The sequence below is a fragment of the Schistocerca gregaria genome, chromosome 5, assembly GCF_023897955.1.
Source record: "Schistocerca gregaria isolate iqSchGreg1 chromosome 5, iqSchGreg1.2, whole genome shotgun sequence".
Taxonomy (NCBI): Eukaryota; Metazoa; Arthropoda; class Insecta; order Orthoptera; family Acrididae; genus Schistocerca; species Schistocerca gregaria.
The window spans coordinates 481,821,298-481,844,789 of record NC_064924.1 but is presented as its reverse complement, the minus strand read 5'-3'; the positions used below and the strand labels follow the sequence as shown (position 1 = coordinate 481,844,789).

The following is a 23,492-nucleotide window of genomic DNA, read 5'->3' as shown; positions in this document are numbered from 1 at the left end:
ACCTATGCCTGCGTTTATGGACTCACTCGTGTTTGTACTAGAGTAAGTCAATTATTATCCGCAATTTAGTTATATTTTTGTTTATTTTGGTAGTACTGTCGTTTTAAGTTGATGACGCGTGCTTTGTTTATTTGTTACTATATCTTTGCAACTTGCACGTTGCTACGTTAGTTTCATTATCGCTGCCATGCTGCAATCATGGCTGCTCCGCTGTCTAATTGCACCGAAGAAGAACAACGTTCAGTGATCCGTTTTTTGTGGTGGGAAGGCGTATCAGGGGTCGAAGTTCATCGAAGACTTTCGGTTCAGTACCGAAACAGTGTTTTGCCACAACGGAGCGTCTGCGAATGGATTGAAAAATTCCGAAATAGTCGCACAAGTGTTACGCACGATGAAGCAGCTAGACGACCGTTTGCCGCCACAAATGAAGAAACCATTGAGCGTTCATGTTAAATGTTTCTCTAAGACGGACGATTAACTAATGACGAAGTGGCACATCGTCTGCAAATAAGTCACGGTTCTGCCTACGAAATGATTCACAACAGACTTGGGTTCCATAAAGTTTGTGCAAGATAGGTCCCAAAACAACTCACACAGCTGCATAAACAAACGCGCCTGTACATCTGCAAATAAATTTGGATCGCTATGGCAACTTCTTAGACAGGATCATTATTGGTGACGAAACATGGGTCCATCATTACGAGCCGGAGAGTAAACGGCAGAGAATGGAATGGAAACATACAAACAGCCGTGCAAGAAGTTCAAGACCCAAGGTCCGCAGGAAAACTGATGCTTACGTTTTTTTGGGACGCACAAGGTCCAGTACTGGAACATTATCGGGAAGGGGCACAACAATAAACAGTGTACGTTACAGTGAGATGCTTACTGCCAGGCTAAAGCGTGCAATTCGAAGCAAACGCCGAGGATTGCTGTCAAAAAGTGTTGTACTGTTGCACGGCAATGTCCATCCGCATACTGCTGCCCACACTGCTGAAACGCTCCAGAAACTCAAATTTGAAGTGCTGGATCATCCTCCATCTAGTCCTCCCGATCTTGCCCCATCTGAGTATCACTTGTTTGGTCCACTCAGAAAGGCATTAAGGGGCCGTCGATTTGACTCGGACGAAGCAGTGACAGAAGCGGTGCATTCCTGGCTCTCAGAACCTTCTTTTATGAGGGCATCGGGAAGCTTGCACAACGATGGACCATGTGCTCTGAAACGCAAGGAGACTATGTCGAAAAATGATGTTCTTCTAAGTTTCCTATTTAATTACAATAAAATTTTATAACTAATTTGTGGATAATAATTGACTTACACCCATATCTTGCCGACAAATATCTTGTTCAATGATGGTGATCTGCTTCGAAAAACTCGTCTTTCCCAATCGAATGAAACTACGAAACGAATCTCGTACTTAAGATCTATGAGAATGAAGTACGTTATTGCAGTGTGTCGATAGTCAATGTAACATCGAGAACATCAATATTAAGAAAGCTTAAAGCGACATTACAATCTTCAATCTAAACCCGAAAACGGGATGAAAATTCAGTTGAGTTAACGTGTATCGCCGGCCGCTGTGACCGAGCGGTTCTAGGCGCTTCAGTCGGAACCGCGCTGCTGCTACGGTCGCAGGTTCGAATCCTGCCTCGGTCATGGATGTGTGTGATGTTCTTAGGTTAGTTAGGTTTAAGTAGTTTCAAGTCTAGGGGACTTATGACCTCAAATGTTAATTCCCATAGTTCTAAGAGCCATTTGAACCATTTTTAACGTTTATCAGATAATTGTACAGCATTATGTAATGCTCCTCTACCAGTAAGCCGGCCGCTGTGACCGAGCGGTTGCAGGCGCTTCAGTCGGAACCACACTGTTGTTACGGTCGCAGGTTCGAATCCTGCCTCCGACAAGGATGTGTGTGATGTTCTTAGGTTAGCTAGGTTTAAGTAGTTCTAAGTCTAGGGGACTTTGAACACTTTCATCTTTAAAATGACAGAAAATAAATTATATTTAATTTTTGTAAGTGCTTTATCTAACCAAGAATTAGTGATTCAGTGAAATAGTTGTTGCTGTTTATTTCTTAGAACATTCAGTGAAGAATAATGAAGCAATTTTCAGTGCATCACGAGAGTTACTTGCAACTCCTTCTCAGAAAAGAAAGCTGACTAGCCGCATTGAGAATTGACACTTGTACATAACATGCTTCTTCTTCACCACTCCTTTCCCTAGCAATACTTGCTCAACTCATTCTCTGCACTTTCATTTAAAATCAACCAAAGTAAAGTGTATGCATTATACTTAGGCCTGTTGCTTGTACATCACCTAATTGTTGAACTGCTTACTTCCGGATTGGCAGAAATTTGAAGACATCAAGCTGCCATGCTTTTCGCCTCACTACTACCACATTATTATTATTATTATTATTATTACAGTGTAGGCCCTGCAACAACTCAGTAGCCATTACAAAGTCACTGTTGTGTTGTCTATTGGTTCGTTTATTTTTGCGAAGGGAATAAAGGAGCAATTTATGGTCTATTGTGGGAAATACCTTCTATTTGGGCAAGGTGTTTTCATCAGATATGTAGGCATATGTGACCTATACGTCTCAATTTTACTGTCACAAATGCAATATTGGTTTTAAAAATAACTTAGAGTGGTGATCGAAACACAGTTCATCCCTGTTGTTTTTATTCCTCTGAAAATTAGATTTTATCCCTCAGGGGATAACTACGCCAAGGTTGTGAACCACTGGATTAGCTGGAGGTGGTACTGGAAAGTTATAGAAAAACTTTGGAAGACAGAGGGATGAAAATCAATAGGAGGAAAATGGAGTGCATTTGCCTAGGTGTACAAGGGTAAGAAACAGTCTGTTTGAATTGCCAAAATTTGAAGAAATCAATATATTTAACAACGTGGTATCAAAAGTGGCTAGTGACGACAGTTCTGATGTGGCAACAGCCCGCAGGGTGCAGATAGGTTGGATGAGCTGGATAAAGTTGTCAGGTGCGTCGTGTAATAGAAGAATAAATCTGAACAAGACTAAAGGAATGGTGTGTTAGACGGTACTGACACCCGCAAAGCTGTAGGGAGCAGAGACGTGGACACATTGTAAGGTAATGTATGCGGCAGAAATGAGAATGTTAAGAAGAATTTTTAGTGTCAGCAGAGCCGATAGGATCAGAAGAGAGGGGATAAGAGGCAGGATTAAAGCTACACAGACATCACAGAATGTTCGAGAGGAATGATTGCAGTGTATGGACACATCTCAAGAATGAACGACACCTGTGTTGCCAAGAGAGTGATAAAAATCGTAGTGGAAAGTGACAGAAGAAGAGGAAAATCAAGAGTAAGATGGAGGGACTGTGAACGCGAGGAAGAAACATCTAAAGGAAGGGAAGTATGTGACGGAGGAAAATGAAGAAGACTTGTCAAGAACTTCGACCACACATGAGTGGGAAGAGACGTAGGAAAGGAAGAAGAAGTAATACATTTATTACGACGAAACCATCATTCTATAAAAATACTTTCGTATCTTTTTGGCACTTGTTTATCTGATTTTTTAATTTCCCGCTAAAAATCTCATACTGGAAGAGTGGCCGTGGTAGGACGTTACGAGTGAGAAAGCTGTCTGTCACACTTTATGAGTTGTATATTTCCCGTAGTATCTCGTTAATTAAGTAAGTTATCTGAAAATCGTTTTCCCCGGCTTGACGCTCCCAAGAACCGGCGTCTGGCGACAGGTAGTGAAAAAACAGTTTGCCGAGTGCGATTAGGACTCGCGCACTGAGTGTTCCGTACAAACTTAACTATGTAGATATATATAGTTAACCCATACTGAGAATCGAAAATCTCAACGATTTTTGCCTGTTAACGATATCGAGACTGCCAAGATATTGTCCCGAGGAATCCAAGACCGTATCAAAAGCTCTATAGTAGTTTCTCAGACTAGCTCAGACATACAAAAAGAAGCGAGCAAGGGGCTTTAATCTATATATATATAGAGGGAGAAGATTTAATAAAACATTTTTATTTTCTTACTAAAACATGGTTACAACTTATGTTTTATGCTTACATGCAGTAACATTCGTGTGTTATGTTCAGTAGTATTCGTGTGTTATGCTGACTGTGGTTGTGGATGCACGTTTGTAGTGGCAATGTAGTCGGCGCTTTTACAGAGTGTCTCCGTTCTGTTCGCAGCTTCCTGGATGATCTGGACCGGCTGGGCGCCAAGGACTACCAACCAACGGAACAGGACATCCTCAGGACACGAGTCAAGACCACGGGCATCGTCGAGGTGCACTTCTCCTTCAAAAACCTCAACTTCAAGTAAGTCCGCAATAGTTTATTCCGAGTCTTCTCTGGCTCCTGGTCACATAATCTTGAACTTCCATTAATTCTTCATTCGCAGATAACAGTATTATGTAGCTTGTTTTTTCCAGTTCGCCTTACGAAGCCAAGGGAACCTCGTTCCAGCCCTTTCCTCCACAGAATAATCTGAGGGCCTCTCTGGCGTCTGGTCTCTAAGACAAAAAAAAGGAGCACTACGAAGGATTTATCCGAATGGGATGGAAATCAGTGCCTGTGATGTGCTGAAAAACAGTTTCAGAAAAACTGGATGATTTATTCAAGAGAGAGAGCTTCACAAGCTGAGCAAGTCAATGACGCGTTGGTCCACGTCTGGCCCTTATGCAAGCAGTTATTATTCATGGTACTGGTTGCCAGTGTTCTTGGATGCCTTCCTGAGGGACGTCGTGCCAAATTTTGTCCAATTGGGGCTTTAGCGTTAGATCGTCAAAATCCTGAACTGTTTGGAAGACCCTGGGCGACGTTACTGGCCAAGGTATTGTTTGGAAAGCACGTAGACAAGCTGTAGAAATTCTCGCCGTGTGCGAGGGAAGGGGGGGGGGGGAGGGGAAAGGGTCCATCTTTCTGAAATGTGAGCCTAGGTTGGCTTGCCGTGATGGGCAACAAAATGGGACGTCGAAGCAGGACTCGTCACTGAAGACAATTCTACTCCAAACAATCAGATTCCAGGCCGAAGATGTGTCTATAGACTCCGGACGGCGGTTAGATACCAACCTAACTGTCACTCGCCATATGGTCCGATAACGAGGAGTGGCGGTATGGTGTGTCATTTCTTTTCATGTCCAAACTCCTTTGATTCTCATCTACAGCACCCTTTCAACATAGCGCTACGTCGACGATATTCTACGCTCCGTTTTTTTGCCCTTCATGGCAAGCCATCCTGGGGTTACATTTCTCAAGATAACGCTCGCCCGTACACGGCCAGAGTCTTTGCTGCTTATCTTCGTGCTTGCTGAGCAGTACCTTGGCTACCAAATTCCCCAACTAAGAACGTTTAGAGCACTTCGGGAGCCGGCCAGTGTGGCCCAGCGGTTCTAGGTGCTTCAGTCTGGAACCGCGAGACCGCTACGGCCGCAGATTCGAATCCTGCCTCGACCATGTATGTGTGTGATGTCCTTAGGTTAGTTAGGTTCAAGTAGTTCTAAGTTCTAGGGGACTGATGACCTTAGATGTTAAGTCCCATAGTGCTAGAGCCATTTGAACGAAGCACTTCGGGCAGAGCTCTCCAACGATCTCGGGATTTTGACGATCTGACTCTTGAACTCAGCTGAATGTGGCACGAATCCGTCAGAAGGACCTCCAACAATTCTATCAATCAATAACTGCTTGCATAAGAGTCTGAAGTGGACCAACACGTTATTGACTTGCTCAATTTGTTAATCTCTCTCTCTCTCTCTCTCTCTCGCTCTCTCTCTCTCTCTCTCTCTCTCTCTCTCATTCGGTTTTTCTGAAATTGTACTCATTTGTATGTCTATATATGTACATCACATTTCCCGATTTCTGTCCCATTCGGATAATTGCTTCGCGGTGCGTCCTTTTTTGTCTCAGAGTGTATTTTCAAGAAGTCGATTGTGTGTAGGAGGGCCATGTGCACTTTTTTTGAACTGTTGTTTAATTTATTCCCGTTTTTCCATTGTGGCCGTGGTCGTCTAGCGGATAGAGCAGTAGACTTTGGCTGTGCAGGTCCCACGTTCAGTGCTGCTCAGGGGTCGAGATTTTTCCTCGTTACAGCCCCTAAAAGAACCACACCAAGTCCTTCACCCACTTGTCAAAATGGGTACCGGGGAAATTTCCCATTATCATCCAAACGCTCTTGTGTCTAATGGGCGCCTCGCTCGCCTGATTTAGCAGTGCCAGACTTCCCTATGAAGTTATTTGAAGGTGAAAGTGAAACCCGACCGTCCGAGAAGCTTCCAATACTTTCCAATACTTAAAAGATTATATTCACTATGAAATTTCCAGAATTCCTCCAGCAGTTATGAAAGATGTGTTCAAAAACTGGGTGAAACGCCTCGAGTATCGTGAAGTCGCGATTGGTAGTGTCCTAAGTAATGTTTCGTAAGTAAACTTGAGAAGATATTGTACCTTGTGTAAAATGTCCAACTATGTTTCTCGATTAGTTTGTATGTTACTCGAATTTGAAATAATCCAATGTTCAAATGTGTATGAATTCCTAAGGGACCTAACTGCTGAGGTCATCGGTCCCTAGACCTACACACAACTTAACCTAACTTATGTTAAGATCAACATATACACTCATGCCCGAGGGAAGACTCGAACCTCCGGTGGAAGGGGCTGCGCAATCCGTGACATGGCGCCTCAAACCGCGCGGCCACTCCATGCGGCTTGAAATGGCCAAAACTTTGTGAAACACCTCGTACTACCATCATCAGGCACCGACTTGCCTCAGAAATGAATTGCCGTTAAGTTACACGAGCATTCGTCCAGTACAGGACGCCACCAGTCTAAATATCGGATACAGTTTGCCGCACTTTCCTGACCATACCATCTACTCACAGCAGCAGGAAGTCAAAAAATGTTAATATTAGGCTACCCTGAGCACTATAGCACAGACAGCAATTAAAATACGAGAATCATCATGGAAGTCTCCAATATGCTCAAGTTTCTCACGCTAGTTCCTCTTGTGCAGGGTGCAGGGAAAGTGTCACTTACTTCTGCAGGAAGAGAAATCCCTATAATGATTTCAAAACCTTTAGAGATACAGACTTGTGACGAATAATGTGTAGTTTTAGGTTGCGTAGGCAGGATTCACAAGATGTGGCGTAGTAAATTACCAGAGTAAGCAGGTGTGGGCAGATGCAAATCTTCACCAGTCATGGAGGTGAGGCATCAGGGTTGCTTCACTATCAGTGTACTGGGCGCGTATGAGCCTAGTTGTTTCTGCGCCCTGAAAAAGCAAACAAACAACTATCTGTGTAGATGACTGACTCACAGGACTGCACATTTTACCAGATTAAAAGGTGCTGTATATCGCTGGTTTCTGCGCGATGATTACCAGCGCTACTGGAGGATGTTACCCTTGCAGGGAGACAACAACTGTTGTTAATATGGTACAGGGCACCACCCCATTTTCAACTGATTGTGCGACACTACATCACCGCACCGTTTCATGGGTGATGGACTGTTCTGGGAGGTCCGGTAGCATGTCCTCGCGTTCACACGAGCTCTCAACCCTTTGGATTTCTGGCTCAGGGGCCATTTAAAGACAACAGGGTGTCCAAACCATCGGCGACGTGCGGTTGTTACAGAACCGTCTAACTAATGCATGTGGCGCTATAAAGATGGACCAGATGTATTTGAAAGAGTACATAAATCATTACGACGAAGGGCTGAAGGATGTGTCAGGATATATGCTAACCGCTTTCGCCTATAGCGCCTACTGCTACGTAACAGAGAGATGGCAATGAGAGGACAGATTATAACTTACGTCAACAGGTATTGGTTTCCGGACATATAATTACAGGAACTTTTCTTCTACACTCATGCTCATAAATTAAGGATAATGCTGATACATGGTGAAACAACGGTCTGGTGGGCGGTTTGCGGGTTTAAATCACCTCGGAGTATGACCATGCGGTGCATTTGACCTGCGGTCGTCGCACGGTGGCGCTGGCAGCAATCCACATAAGTAAAGGTGTGTTGGTGTATGTCAGACTACGTTGCATCGAATAAATGTGCACTTGTTTACAGACTTGCTAATGGTGACTGTGTGTTCAAATCGGCTCAAAGAACATATATTGATGACGTTATGAGGGGTAGAATAGTAGGGCCACAAGAGGTTGGTCAAAACCAGGAGGTCGTAGCACGAGTCCTCCGTGTGACACAAAGTATGATCTCAAGATTACGGCAATGATTCCAGCATACACGAAACGTGTCCAGGTGCTACAGTACGGGACGTCCACAGTGTACAACGCCACAAGAAGACCGATAACTTACCATCAGTGCCCGCAGACGGCCACGGAGTACTGCAGGTAGCCTTGCTCGGGACCTTACCGCAGCCAATGGAACAGTTGTCTCCAGACACACAGTCTACAGACGACTGAACAGACATAGTTTATTCGCCCAGAGACCTGCACGGTGCATTCTACTGACCCCTGGTCACAGGAGAGCCCGTAAATCCTGGTGTCAAGAACACAGTACATGGTCATTGGAAGAGTAGTCCCAGGTTATGTTCACGGACGAGTCCAGGTGTAGTCTGAACAGTGATTCTCGCCGGATTTTCATCTAGCGTGAACTAAGAACCAGATACCAACCCCAATGTCCTTGAAAGGGACCTGTATGGAAGACGTGTTTTGCTGGTGTGGGGTGCCATTATGATTGGTGCACGTACACCCCTGCATGTCTTTGACAGAGGAACTGTAACAGCCAGGTGTATCGGGACATCATTTTGCGCCAGTATGTCTGCCTTTTCAGGGGTTCAGTGGGACCCACCTTCCTCCTGAGGGATGATAGCCCCACCGAGCTGCCATCGTGAAGTAGTACCTTGAAACAGAAGATATCAGGTGAATGGAGTGGCCTGCCCGTTCTCCAGACCTAAACCTCATCGAGCACGTCTGGGATGCTCTCGGTCGACGTATCGCTGCACGTCTTCAAACCCCTACGACACTTCAGGAGCTCCGACAGGCACTGGCGAAAGAATGGGAGGCTGTACCCCAGCAGCTGCTCGACCACCTGATCCAGAGTATGCCAACCTGTTGTGCGTGGTGATCATATTCCACACTGATGTCGGGGTACATGCATAGGAAACAGTGGCGTTTTGTAGCACGTGTGTTTCGGGAAGGTTTTCTAAACTTATCACCAATACCGTGGACTTACAGATCTGTGTCGTTTGTGTTCCCTATGTGCCTATGCTATTAGCGCCAGTTTTGTGTAGTGCCACGTTGTGTGGCACCACATTCTGCAATTATACTTAATTTATGAGCATGAGTGTAGTATTGACCAATACTACCTCCTGCAGAAGTAAATGACAGGTCCATTAACTCAGTAATCGCAAATCCTGATTTCTGTAGGAGTTTAGACGATATTTGTGCATTTGCACTGAAACAAATATCGAGGACCAGTCTCCCTCCTTGTTGAGAAATGTATATATCTCGGTGGTGTCTTTTCTGTCGGTCGCGAATGTCCGATGTATTAGATGCCATGCATATTGGTGAGTCGACTTTACCGCTTCGCTAACTTGAGCTGCAACCCTCTGCCCTCGAATTGTAACGAGTATCATGGTAATTTGTAACGTAGTTACATCTGTGCGTGAGAACAAGCGTGCTGTAATTAAGTTTCTAACCGCAGTAACTTGCATGCAATCGAAATCCATACAAGAATGAAAGCTGTATACGATGATGATTGTATTGACATCAATAATGTGCAAGGTAAGTTGTTCGTGGATGTAACGAAATAAATGTTGGTGCTAAACTCAACTTGGCTCCATCCGATCTCCATCCGTTTCCAAAACTTAAAGAACACCTTCGAGGACTTCACTTTGGTAGTGATGAAGCTTTGCAATCGGAGGTAAGGCTGTGGCTCCGTCAACAAAGTCACACATTCTACAGTTACGTAAATTGAACAAGGAGGGGGAAAGAAAGAAAGGAAAGAAAAAGGAAGGCATTATTGATACCAGCTGATCAGGATTTTCTGCGACATGACCGGCGGGGAATGAAAATGTGTGCCGGACTGGAATTCGAACCCGGGGTCTCCTGCTTACTAGGGAGTTGAGTTAACCACCCAGACACAGTGTCTATTGCAACTGCGTGGCCTCTTGGCCGACCCACTTTCCCACCTAGCGCCTGTCTATATCCTCCATGCTCTCTGCTTCGAGCTTTCCACGGGACGTTGGACGTAATCGTGCATCTGTACTGCATGGTCGGCCGGAGTGGCCGTGCGGTTCTAGGCGCTTTAGTCTGGAACCGAGCGACCGCTACGGTCGCAGGTTCGAATCCTGTCTCGGGCATGGATGTGTGTGATGTGCTTAGGTTAGTTAGGTTTAATTAGTTCAAAGTTGCAGGCGACTGATGACCTCAGAAGTTAAGTCGCATAGTGCTCAGAGCCATTTTGTACTGCATGTGCTGGATCCATTGCCCATCGAGGTGAATCAATTATATGAATGCGTGATGTCTGTTCTTTTGGACATGTCCAAAAGAACAGATACCACGCATTCATATAACATCCTACTGTGGCGGTGTCAACAAACCGGCCTCTCATTGGGAGAAATGTCTTCGTTGGCAGGGTGTCTATGTTGAGAAATAAATATGCAGACATCAAAAATAAAGATGTAGGATGTTAATAAAGTTTATTATATTTAAAAGCTGTAAGAGTTGTCACGAAGAAATTCGGAGGCATTACTTGTCAGCATGCCGTCGTAATACCATTTGAGGGTTAAGGGCGATCGGTTTTTGTTTGGTCTTCAAGCGGACTGTGGTTTAATACTTAAAAATTTAAAGGAAAACTAAAAGTAAAGACGTATGGGATAGTTGGCTGGGAAACAATGAGAGGCAGGTTCAGCCGCCTAATTGGAACGGTTTCACCTTTCCCTCCCACACACTGAGAACTTTCCTTCGCAATGTGAGTGTTCTGTGCTACATGTATCTGGTGAATGTAAATGACTAATTAGTGTGTGGTGTATTGTAGAGCCATGTTTGCGTTGTAGGACGATGATAGAAGGGAGAGGGTGGAACAAAGTGCTGGCACATAGCCCACTTCTCTCTAATAGCAACAAACGGGCCGCCGAGCTTAACATCCCCATTAGAGATTGGTCATTCGCGAACCAACTAGTCCTAAGCAACGGTTCATGCAGATGAACGGAACGAGCGAGGAACGAATTATAAGGAACGGCCTTTCATTGTTCGCTTCGGTCCCAGCTTTCTACTTAGAGGTCCCAGGAACGGGAAACGGTCGGTCTCGTTCTCGAACGGCACGTCGGCCGTTCTCGTTCCAACCTCGGTCCTGTTACCGTGTGTCTCGGTTTCGCTCGCCCAGATTCGTCCTCTTTCGCGTGGCCACTCGTCGCAGTTCCACTGCCGACTGCTCATAGTTCAGTATCGAATTGTTGTTCGTTTCGTTCGCTTCGCACGCCCATTCTAGATCTGTTTCAAACCAGTTTTGAATTCTGAACTTCTGGTTCTTTTCGTATTCTATTCAGAGTCCACGACCAGTATTTAAAATGTATTTTGTAATTCCATAAATTACATAGAAATTACGTGGTATGTAATACACTCCTGGAAATGGAAAAAAGAACACATTGACACCGGTGTGTCAGACCCACCATACTTGCTCCGGACACTGCGAGAGGGCTGTACAAGCAATGATCACACGCACGGCACAGCGGACACACCAGGAACCGCGGTGTTGGCCGTCGAATGGCGCTAGCTGCGCAGCATTTGTGCACCGCCGCCGTCAGTGTCAGCCAGTTTGCCGTGGCATACGGAGCTCCATCGCAGTCTTTAACACTGGTAGCATGCCGCGACAGCGTGGACGTGAACCGTATGTGCAGTTGACGGACTTTGAGCGAGGGCGTATAGTGGGCATGCGGGAGGCCGGGTGGACGTACCGCCGAATTGCTCAACACGTGGGGCGTGAGGTCTCCACAGTACATCGATGTTGTCGCCAGTGGTGGGCGGAAGGTGCACGTGCCCGTCAACCTGGGACCGGACCGCAGCGACGCACGGATGCACGCCAAGACCGTAGGATCCTACGCAGTGCCGTAGTGGACCGCACCGCCACTTCCCAGCAAATTAGGGACACTGTTACTCCTGGGGTATCCCGCGAGGACCATTCGCAACCGTCTCCATGAAGCTGGGCTACGGTCCCGCACACCGTTAGGCCGTCTTCCGCTCACGTCCCAACATCGTGCAGCCCGCCTCCAGTGGTGTCACGACAGGCGTGAGTGGAGGGACGAATGGAGACGTGTCGTCTTCAGCGATGAGAGTCGCTTCTGCCTTGGTTCCAATGATGGTCGTATACGTGTTTGGCGCCGTGCAGGTGAGCGCCACAATCAGGACTGCATACGACCGAGGCACACAGGGCCGACACCCGGCATCATGGTGTGGGGAGCGATCTCCTACACTGGCCGTACACCTCTGGTGATCGTCGAGGGGACACTGAATAGTGCACGGTACATCCAAACCGTCATCGAACCCATCGTTCTACCATTCCTAGACCGGCAAGGGAACTTGCTGTTCCAACAGGACAATGCACGTCCGCATGTATCCCGTACCACCCAACGTGCTCTAGAAGGTGTAAGTCAACTACCCTGGCCAGCAAGATCTCCGGATGTGTCCCCCATTGAGCATGTTTGGGACTGGATGAAGCGTCGTCTCACGCGGTCTGCACGTCCAGCACGAACGCTGGTCCAACTGAGGCGCCAGGTGGAAATGGCATGGCAAGCCGTTCCACAGGACTACATCCAGCATCTCTACGATCGTCTCCATGGGAGAATAGCAGCCTGCATTGCTGCGAAAGGTGGATATACACTGTACTAGTGCCGACATTGTGCATGCTCTGTTGCCTGTGTCTATGTGCCTGTGGTTCTGTCAGTGTGATCATGTGATGTATCTGACCCCAGGAATGTCTCAATATAGTTTCCCCTTCCTGGGACAATGAATTCACGGTGTTCTTATTTCAATTTCCAGGAGTGTACATACATCTTTTCAGGCAACAAAACGGTGAATCAGCTTTCTTCACTATTTCGATAAACAGCAGGAGAAATACTTGTAAAAAGGCAAGATTTTTTGTTATTACACATGCAAAGGATGTCGGCACGGCACACACGAGTAGCAATTTTCCGTCTTTTTCTGGTCCAAGGTAAAACAGCGCGTACATTGTTACGAAGGCAGACTGACTTAACAACCGAATCGAGTGTATGGTGTCGTAATCGAGTGTATGGTGTCTCATTTTGTAAAGAGAATATGATAACTCCTACAATGTTATTTCAGTGGTACGGGGTGGGGCCCGAAAAATCTCCCCCGAATACTAGACTGCTCATTGTCGTTCACCAATCGTTTGTTCAGAAGTTGTTTGCATTAGCTTATGTGTTATATCTTCCCTGCGTAATTGTTACATGTTTATATTTTCTGCTCGTAGCTGTCAACAAATACTGCGTAATTGGCGAGCAGTCTGTACCCGGGGCCGGTTTTTCGTGCGCCGCCTTATATTATTTCACTGCGGTCAGCCACATAACGCTACATTTGGCTGAACGAGATGTTTTGCAGAATCACGAAAATTACAAGTGTGTGAGAATTCTGTTATGAGTAAAAACACTGTACTCCAAATGGGGGGCAAGTGCCCCCTCTTGGCGCCTTCCATCCTCAGTCACATATGCTACTAATTTTGAATTTTTCATAAGAACCATATACCAAGCACAATGAACGCTGAACGAGTAAAAATGAACGGTTCCCATAAAAGAGCGGTCACTAGTGAACTAGTTCCCAAGAATGAACGACTTTGCTCGTCTCTAGTACCCATCAGACGGACAGATAGTGTGGAGAGGTTTGGAATTTGTCCCAAGATATTGGCGCAACTTCACACCATACACCTACTCCCCTTTGCCAGAAAGGCAAACGGAAAGCAGCCAACAGCATGTGGCGTACCCGGGCGAATTCCCATCCCAGCACCGGCCACGCCCGACATTGCAAAACTTCGTCGATCTGACGGCAATCGGTGTATTCAACGAGCTAAGGCCGTCGACACATTTAAAAGTGACGCACAGTAATGTCACAGCTGCGGGAGACAGACGTGGAGACTGAAGACATACGGCGGAGTTGCTATAGGCGCCGTGGGACCGGCCTCCAGATGGTTTGTGTGTGGGCCGGGAGTCTGGTGAGCTCGCCTAACAAGCAGCAGATGTGGCGAGCAGATAGGGCAGGCTGCCGATCGGCTCCCACTGCAGATTGCGATCTACGCGCCGCCCGTGCGCCAAATTAAGCCACAACCGCGGCGGCCCACAGCACGGCCGCCTGTCCGCAGTCGACACGTGCAGTCAGTAGAACCCGAGATACAAATGTGCGGAATTGAAGAAATTTCGCCAAATGTGGGGAGACTGTACGGCTCCATCCAAATGTCTCTGCGTGTCGTTCAGACAAAAGCAAGCGAGATGGTGGGGGCTTAACTAACGTATCAGACCGAACGGAAGGAAAGTTGGCAACGGTAAACAGGGACTGTGCTATTGTTTCACTGTAACAAGATACTCTGTCCGGAGGCTGATCGGTGTAGGTCTACCGATAGAAATCAAACTGCCGGGACGAACTTACCCTACTGGCCATTAAAATTGCTACACCACGAACATGACGTGCTACAGACGAAAAATTTAACCAACAGGAAGAAGATGTTATGAGATGCGAATGATTAGCTTTCCAGAGCATTCGCACAAGGTTGGCGCCGGTGGCGACACCTACAACGTGCTGACATGAGGAAAGTTACACAAACAGCAGTTGACCGGCGTTGCCTGGTGAAACGTTGTTGGGATGCCTCGTGTAAGCAGGAGAAATGCGTAGCCATCACGTTTCCGACTTTGATAAAGGTCGGACTGTAGCCTATCGCTATTGCGGTTTATCGTATCGCGACATTGCTGCTCGCGTTGGTCGAGATCCAATCACTGTTAGCAGAATATGGAATCGGTGGGTTTAGGAGGGTAATATGGAACGCCGTGCTGGATCCCAATGACCTCGTATCACTAGCAGTCGAGATGACAAGCATCTTATCCGCATGGCTGTAACGGATCGTGCAGCTACGTCTCGATCCCTGAGTCAACAGATGTGGACGTTTGCAAGACAACAACCATCTTCACGAACAGTTCGACGACGTTTGCAGCAGCATGGACTATCAGCTCGGAGACCATGGCTGCGGTTACCCTTGATCCTGCATCAGAGACAGGAGTTCCTGCGATGGTGTACTCAACGACGAACCTGGGTGCGCGAATGGCAAAACGTCACTTTTTCGGATGAATCCAGGTTCTGTTTACAGCATCTTGATGGTCGCATCCATGTTTGGCGACACCGCGGTGAACGCACATTGGAAGCGTGTATTCGTCATCGCCATAATGGCATATCACCCGGCGTGATGGTATGGGGTGTCATTGGTTGCAAGTCTCGGTCACCTCTTGTTCGCATTGACGGCACTTTGAACAGTGGACGTTACATTTCAGATGTGTTACGACCCAGGGCTCTACCCTTCATTCGATCCCTGCGAAACCCTACCTACATTTCAGCAAGATAATGCACGACCGCATGTTGCAGGTCCTGTACGGGCCTTTCTGGATACAGAAAATGTTCGACTGCCGCCCTGGCCAGCACATTCTCCAGATCTCTCACCAATCGAAAACGTCTGGTCAATGGTGGCCGAGCACTGGCTCGTCAGAATACGCCAGTCACTATTCTTGATGAACTGTGGTATCGTGTTGAAGCTGCATGGGCAGCTGTGCGTGTACACGCCATCCAAGCTCTGTTTGACTCAATACCCAGGCGTATCAAGGCCATTATTATGCCAGCGGTGGTTGTTCTGAGTACTGATTTCTCAGGATCTATGCACCCAAATTGCGTGAGAATGTAATCACATGTCAGCTATAGCACAATGTATTTGTCGTATGAATACCCGTTTATCTTCAGCATTTCTTCTTTGTGTAGCAATTTTAATGGTCAGTTGTGTACAATTGTCCCACATGCATCTGGTTCGTCACCAGCAAATAATTGTGTTTATACAGTTATCTCCAGAAATATAAACATGTACATGAATGTATAAACACCTGAGGATAGGCGCAAGCCCAAAACCGGTCATGTGACAAATACATAACCTTTTAGTGTGACTGGTAGCGGAAATTTTTCTACACCCTGTAAAGGAACAGTCACGGAGTTCAAAAGCACCCACTGTTGATAAAATTCATTTAATCTTACAAGGGTTGCTAAGCCAGTCTTAAAAGGGGCCAACGCCTCCTTACTACCGGTTTCGACCAGATTTACGATATATGCACGGAATGGCCAGAAATGAAGGTGACAGACGTTGGAGGTCCAGAAGGCAAAGTGTTTAACAAAAATAGCGTCTTTGTCATTGTCTGGAAGAGGCACGAACCATTAATGGCAGCGAATTTACCAGGCAGCGGTTGGTGCAGCGGAAAGAGGATAGAACAGTAATCCGTGAGTCCTCGAGTCGATTGCCTGTAGGGAAAGTATTTTTATTTTCAGTTTTTATGTTATTTACACTGCAAATAAACCGAAATAATTCTCAGTACATTGTATTTGTTAATACCTTCACCAATGGCATTAAAAGGAATGGCAAAAGAAATCTGGGGACTGCAAATAATTTCCAAGAAAGGATTGTACTTACAGCGTCCGCGATAACTTTTCAAGAAGGTATACTAATTAAAGCGGATAGGACTTCGTCAATCTGACCGAGTAGCCTGCGGGAGTTGCACGTTTACAATACCTTCCCCTGTTTTTGCGATCAATATCACCCTAGTACGTGCAAACCATCAACTGTAAAATGATAAAAAAATCTAATTGTATACACGAAATTCTCGTGTACCCCTTGTAATTACTTCATGTTAATTTATCTGCAATTCCCGAAATTTCTTTTGCTGTAGCTTTCATGCCTTTATGTAAATACTAATAAATATAATATACTGAGCATTATTTTGGTTCATATGCAATGTAAGTGACATAAAAATTTAAAAAAATGGAAGTTCCCACATAGTGACTCGACCCCTAACCCCAGGGTTACCATTCCGAAGTCTTTTCTCTAGCCAAACGCTGCCTAGGTTAGCATAAATAGCTCTCTATTGCCCGGCCTCTGCCAAAAATGCCTTTCTTCTGACCTCGTGACCATGTGCAACTCCCGCTTCATGTCACTTTTATTTCTGGCCAAGCGGTGCATGTACCATACATTTTGGCGAAATCGGTGATGATCAGTAGGCGCTGTCCCCTTGTTAGTCAGCAGCCGTATCAGAACCCAGTTGTCGCGAAACCTGTTCACTGCAGCGTTGCCAAGCGGCTCGCCTGCATAAGCACACTGAGAAACGATCGTGTGTTGTGTGTATGGACGGACGTTCAAATAAAGTTGTATTTCGGAACCTATTGTTGCGTTATAATTATAGCAGCATTAAAAAGTATACTCCCGGAATATCCCTGTTTCGTTTTACAAATGATGCTGAGAGAGAGTAACGTTACGAAAAACAAGTGTCCCTTGCTCACCACCTTCCCCAACACCCCTCTCCCCACCCTAGTCGAAGCAAGTTTATTAAAAAAAAAAAAAAAAAAAAAAAAAAAAAAAAAAAAAAAAAAAAAAAGAAGAGTCAAAATAAGACACCAATTTTGAAGGCAAAATTACAAATACACTACAGAGAAGTCAAATAGATGTAGCGAGGCCAGCGCTCTAAACGGACGCATTTCACATTGCAGCGAACTGAAGACGAACGACTTTTATGATCAAATCTACGGCGTATTTATTTGACGATAGGCGAGATTGACAAAGTGCTCTATTACAGCATCAAATTTCTTTGCCATAAATATTTGACATATCAACTTTGATAAAGAAGTATGATAGTGTAATACTTGATTTTAGCGGGAGTAAACGAACACGTACACTTTTGTCATCTACACAGCCCCATCTGACTGCACAAACGCAACCGCATACGTAAACATTCCAAGTCTACGTGTGATGTGGATATATGAACACGCATTGACAGACTGGACTTTCGTGTAGTTTTTCGAACGAATAGAAATGATGTAAAGACAACTGTAACTGAGCAAGTATTGAGAGACTGTGGATTGCTGTTTGCAGACTGTTCGACGTAGGCGGGCAGCGTTCGGAGCGAAAGAAGTGGATACACTGTTTCGAGGACGTGACGGCGATCATCTTCTGCGTCGCCATGTCCGAGTACGACCAGGTGCTCCACGAAGACGAAACCACGGTGAGTACTGTTTTTTACTGATTGCCATTCCTACTCGTCATTTTTGTTGTAGGTTTACAACCCCAGTTCTTGGACAGACCGAGCAAAAGATACTTTAGCTGTCTAGTGAAAGTTCCCTTATCGCTTCGTTCGTTAAAGGCAGCAGCGACTGGTGTACACTATCTGAAAAAAGTATATGGTGTACTAATGGACACTAGTATGGGATGTGTCCTCCCATCGCATTTATGACACCTTGAACTCTGCTAAGCACATTTCAAAGAAGTGTCTTAATATCTGTGGAGGAATGGCTGGGTGGGTTTGCTTGTGGCACCTTCGAAGTTCCTCACAAGCACCCTCTCCAGTGCTCGACGGTCTTTGTCCGTTGGTACATGAGATCTACCTGGGTTTCGATTAACTTCCTTCATATATCACACCACCAACAGTAGACCTGGGCAGCTTTACAAGGGTTGAAACGCCTGACGGATTTTTGTTACCCAGGTGACATCCAGAGAATAGACCAGTTTCCAAGGAAGGTTACAAACGACGTCGGCTATAAACGACGTCAGTAAGGCGCAAAAGAGCGTATTTTTTCCACCTACCTTTGCTCTACTGTTCTGCGGCCAGTTCAGTAATATGGAATGACTCACAAACGAAGAAAATACGAGTACCTGGTGTTAGCCCTTCTCATCAGTTTGTAGCAGTGTTGGTATTTTTCTCGCCATAAACTGAAACTTCTAGAAATTAAAGTCGCCTTTCTGATGTTCAGACTCTTTTACCCTTTACTGTAGTCGTACGTCCAGTGGATCCATGTTTGAACGTATGTAAAAAACGTAACTGAAGCTGTAGAGAACACCTCCCACTATCCCATCAAAGGCAGGGCTACCTGTGAAACCAATCACTTGGTCTACAAGCTGAGCTACAACCACTGTGCTGCACTCCATGTAGGCATGACAACCAACAAGCTGTCTGTCCACATGAATGGCCACCGACAAACTGTGGCCAAGAAACAAGTGGACCACCCTGTTGCTGAACACACTAACAAACATGATATCTTTCATTTCAGTGACTGCTTCACAGCCTGTGTGATATGGATCCTTCCCACCAACACCAGCATTTCTGAATTTTGCTGGTGGGAACTTTCCCTGCAGTACATCCTATGTTCCCATAACACTCGTGGCCTCAACCTTCATTAGTCAGGGTTTTCACCCATCCAGCCCCGTCCCTGTTCCCATTCCAGCACTACACAGTCATCATTCCACCACCGCATTCAATCTTTTTGTCTCTCTTCTTTTCCGCTACTTTCCACACACACACACCCCCCTCCACACCTCTCCCCTGCTCTCCATCTAACCTACAACACTTCACTGTCCACGACCCCCACCGTACTATCCCTCCCCATCCCCACCTCAGCCTCCTCCTCATCTCTGCTATATTCCTACATTTTTGATACTCCTGCCTCAAGTTTCCATTCTTTGATTATTTTAAATGTGTTATCCGATGTCACACGTAGGATATGATCATAATAGTGTGTGTCAATAGTATATACATTTATGTGTTGTCTTTTGAAACAATATACAATCCAGACATACTTTGTACGAAAATCACAGTAGAAATGCACAAAACAGTATGTTAGATAAAAAAAATGTCACGTAATTTAGCATATATTGTGTGCAGTGTTGTATAATAGACATGATGGTGTGTGTGTCACCTTGCCATTTGTTACTTCTCTCTCAAAATATCAGGTTAGCACAGTTTCATCAGAATAAGTACTATTTGCCACTGTTAACATCTTCATTCATTCATCTGTCATTCTTTTGCAACATTTAACTGACAACTCATCAGATTTAATATTAATATTACAGTTTATATTTTCTTGCAGACATTTTAATCTTGGAATATATTTTCTGCAGTTTACTTTCATATTTATGAAACATTGTATTTTTTTTAATTATGTGTAAATTTGTTTGTGATTAAATTATCATTTTTGTTACAGAACCGTATGCAGGAAAGTTTAAAACTTTTTGATTCTATCTGTAACAACAAATGGTTTACCGATACATCAATCATCCTATTCCTGAACAAAAAAGATCTTTTTGAGGAAAAGATAAAGAAGTCTCCTTTGACGATATGCTTCCCTGAATATGCTGGTAAGTTAAGCAAAAGTGCACTTAATCGTTATTTTAGAAGACAGAAACTAGAGCAGTTATGTGGTGATAATCTGCCAAGTAAATAGTAAACTTACCAGTCTTTCTGTCACTTCTTAGTAGAACAATTTGATATGTAAAGTTGAAAAACAAACTGTATTTTTGTTCTACTAATAATCATGTATTTCAAACCAGTTTGCAGCTCATTGGTGAAAAACTGGTTTGAAATAAATAAATATTACTAGAATAAAAACACAGTTTGTTTGTTTTTCAACTTTAAGAGGGTAAATAGGCCACACTAAAAATGCCAGACAATGTTCTTGTATTTCTGTTCCTTGTTTTTCACTTTTCAATAAATTCTGTACAGTTTGCTAAGATGTTTATGAATCTCCGTACTTCCTTTGGCCTTTTGTAAGTTTGCTTGTGAATAAATTAATTAGCACTCAAAGCTTCAGAGTTAACTATTTCTAAGATCCAGTTGCTTATTACTAGAAACTAAACAAGAGAGCACAGTTGTTATGCTGAATGAATAAATGGAATGAATGGCACTAGACTCACTTTCAAGAGGAAGTGTCATTCAGAGCCACACAGCTGACCATTCAGATTTAGGTTGTCTGTAGCTCCCATAACTTGATTAAGGTGAATTCCATGTTTGTTCCTTTGAAAAGATATTCCTGATTTCCTTCCTGATCCTTGTACTATTAAAGCTTATGTTCCACTAAAATGATTTTATGTTGACAGAATATCTCACCCTTATACACATTTTTCTTGAAGAATTTATACCTCATATGTTTTATTGTACATTTACTTTGTTGTCTTTCATTATAAAATTATGTCTGCAATGGATCCCCTCAGTTTGACCTTGACCTTTTGATAATTCCTCTGGTAAAGGATTTTTATCAGTGGATGACACTGTTCTAGCTAATTATGAAAACTTCCGGATATGTTTCCTAATTTTTGTCATCTCATTTTCTATATGTTTCACCATTTACAGTTTTCTGTGTACTATCAGTGAGAGTAACAAGAGCCCTTGCCTAATATCTCCATCACAATTGTGAGACTCATACCATGAACATTCTCCTACTCAGGATTGATTTTCCTCTCAAAATATAATTTTTAATCTTAAATTTAAATATTGTAGTCTTGTTAAAGGACACTGGCCAAAATAATTAGAGTATCAGATAAAGCATATCTAATTATCTAAAGACAATTCTTCAATGCAATGCATTGTACCTACTGTCAGATGAATTAGAATATGCTGATATAGATGTTGTATAATTATTGTCTGTAAGGCTCAAGGTATAAGAGGGCAATATACATGCACCAGTTGAATAGCTCAGGAATAGATGAAACAGCCATTATTACTGTTCTTTAAAACTGTGATCATAGGACACCATTCTTGCATGAGTCAGTGAGTACTGAGAAATTCCTGAGAACGAAATTGACGGTTATTAAGGAAAGCAGTCTTCAGCTTTTGAGCAGTTCTTAGTGGCACTGGCCTATTTTCTCTACCTCATCTAAACAAATCTCAGACATGTTCGACAGATTTCAGGTATGAGCTGGCTGATTCCAACAGTGACTCATTGATATTATAGTCACAGGATGCTACATTTTTTCGTCTTGTGAAGTGCACTGTTTTATATTTGTGAACATTGAGAGCAAGTTGCCGATCTTTGTATCACTCAGCAATCTTAACAGCTGACTGAATATTTCTACAGCTCCTTTCTGAAAGAACCTCATTATAGATAATTGTGTCATCTGCAATCAGCTTAATGTTAATATTAATACAGTCTGCAAGGTCACTATTATACAACATTAACAGAAAGGGTCCCGACACACTTCCTTGCCGCACATTTGAAGTTACTTTTATATCTAAGGATGGCACTCCATCCACAACAAATGCTGCATCCTTCCTACCAAAAAGTCCTCAATCCACTCACAAATTTCACTTCATACCCTATAGGATCATACTTTTGACAATAAGCATAGGTGTGGAACTGAGTCAAATTCTTTTCAGAAATCAAGAAATACTGCATCGAGCTGACTGCCTTGATCCAAAACTTTCAGTATGTCATATGAGAACAGTGCGAGCTAGGTTTCACATAATTGATGTTTTTGTAATCCTTGCTGGTTGGCATTGAGGAGATCATTTTGTTCAAGATACCTCATTATGTTTGAGCTCAGATTCTGCTCTAAGATTGTGCGAAAGATCAGTGTCAAGGAAACTGGACAGAAGTTTTGTGGGTCACTTCTACTTATCTTTCTGTAAACGAGTGTGACTTGTGCTTTTTTAAAAGTACTGAGCACAGTTTTTTGTTCGAGAGATAGTTAAAAGAGAGGATAACTCAGACACAAATTCAGTACAGAATCTGACTTATTCCATCAGGACCTGGAGCTTTGTTCAGTTTTAATGATTTCAGCTGTTTCTCGACACTATTGACATTTCTGTGTTTCCTACAGCTAATGTTAGCTGGATTGGATGGAGTGTCACATAATCTATAAAAACTTTGTGTCCACCACACACAAATCTAGCTACCTGAGTAGCAACCTCTGCTGTGTAGTGCACATGTTACCCATGTAGGGAGTCCTACAGTTCTCAACACTATGGTGCAAGTCCAGGAAGTCGCAGCCTAGCTTGTCACAAAACCTTCCAAGTCTCTGGTTCAGTCCTACCACTCGACTCAGAACCAAAGGTCCATTATCAGGTCTGGGGAACATGCTGCAAACTGTGAGCTTCATTAGAACTCCATAAACCAGGCTAGTCTTCTTAACCTATTTTTCCAGTCACTGGAATGACCCAAGTATGACCTCGTAGCCCAGACAACAGGGATCATTTGTTCCAGTTGAGCCAAAATCAGCAGTTGGTTGCACCCTGTTCCCTCAATGATTGCCGGAAAAGCTTCTTCAACATTTTGAATGAGGCCCCCAGACTACACACTGAGTGCACCTGGTGTCCTTTCCTGTTCCTTGCTGCCATTTTCTTATGGGATACCATCATTTACTGACATTGATTCGTAGCAGCTGCCAATCATTTGACAGTAGTCAGGGTCATTTCCAGCTCCTTACAAATTTCAACCAATTCATCCCACATTCAAGAACA

At 44.3% G+C, this 23,492-nt stretch overlaps 1 protein-coding gene across 2 annotated transcripts in view; it reads left to right on the top strand.

Moving 5' to 3' along the window:
* The window catches only part of LOC126272036 (guanine nucleotide-binding protein G(o) subunit alpha), a 929,986-nt gene that overhangs the window by 885,773 nt on the left and 20,721 nt on the right, over nt 1–23,492 (top strand). For both annotated transcript variants that reach the window (XM_049974548.1, XM_049974549.1), the window contains exons 5-7: nt 4,193–4,321; nt 18,140–18,269; nt 20,242–20,395. In XM_049974548.1, the coding sequence (XP_049830505.1) occupies nt 4,193–4,321; nt 18,140–18,269; nt 20,242–20,395 (413 nt within the window). The remainder of the gene's footprint in view (nt 1–4,192; nt 4,322–18,139; nt 18,270–20,241; nt 20,396–23,492) is intronic.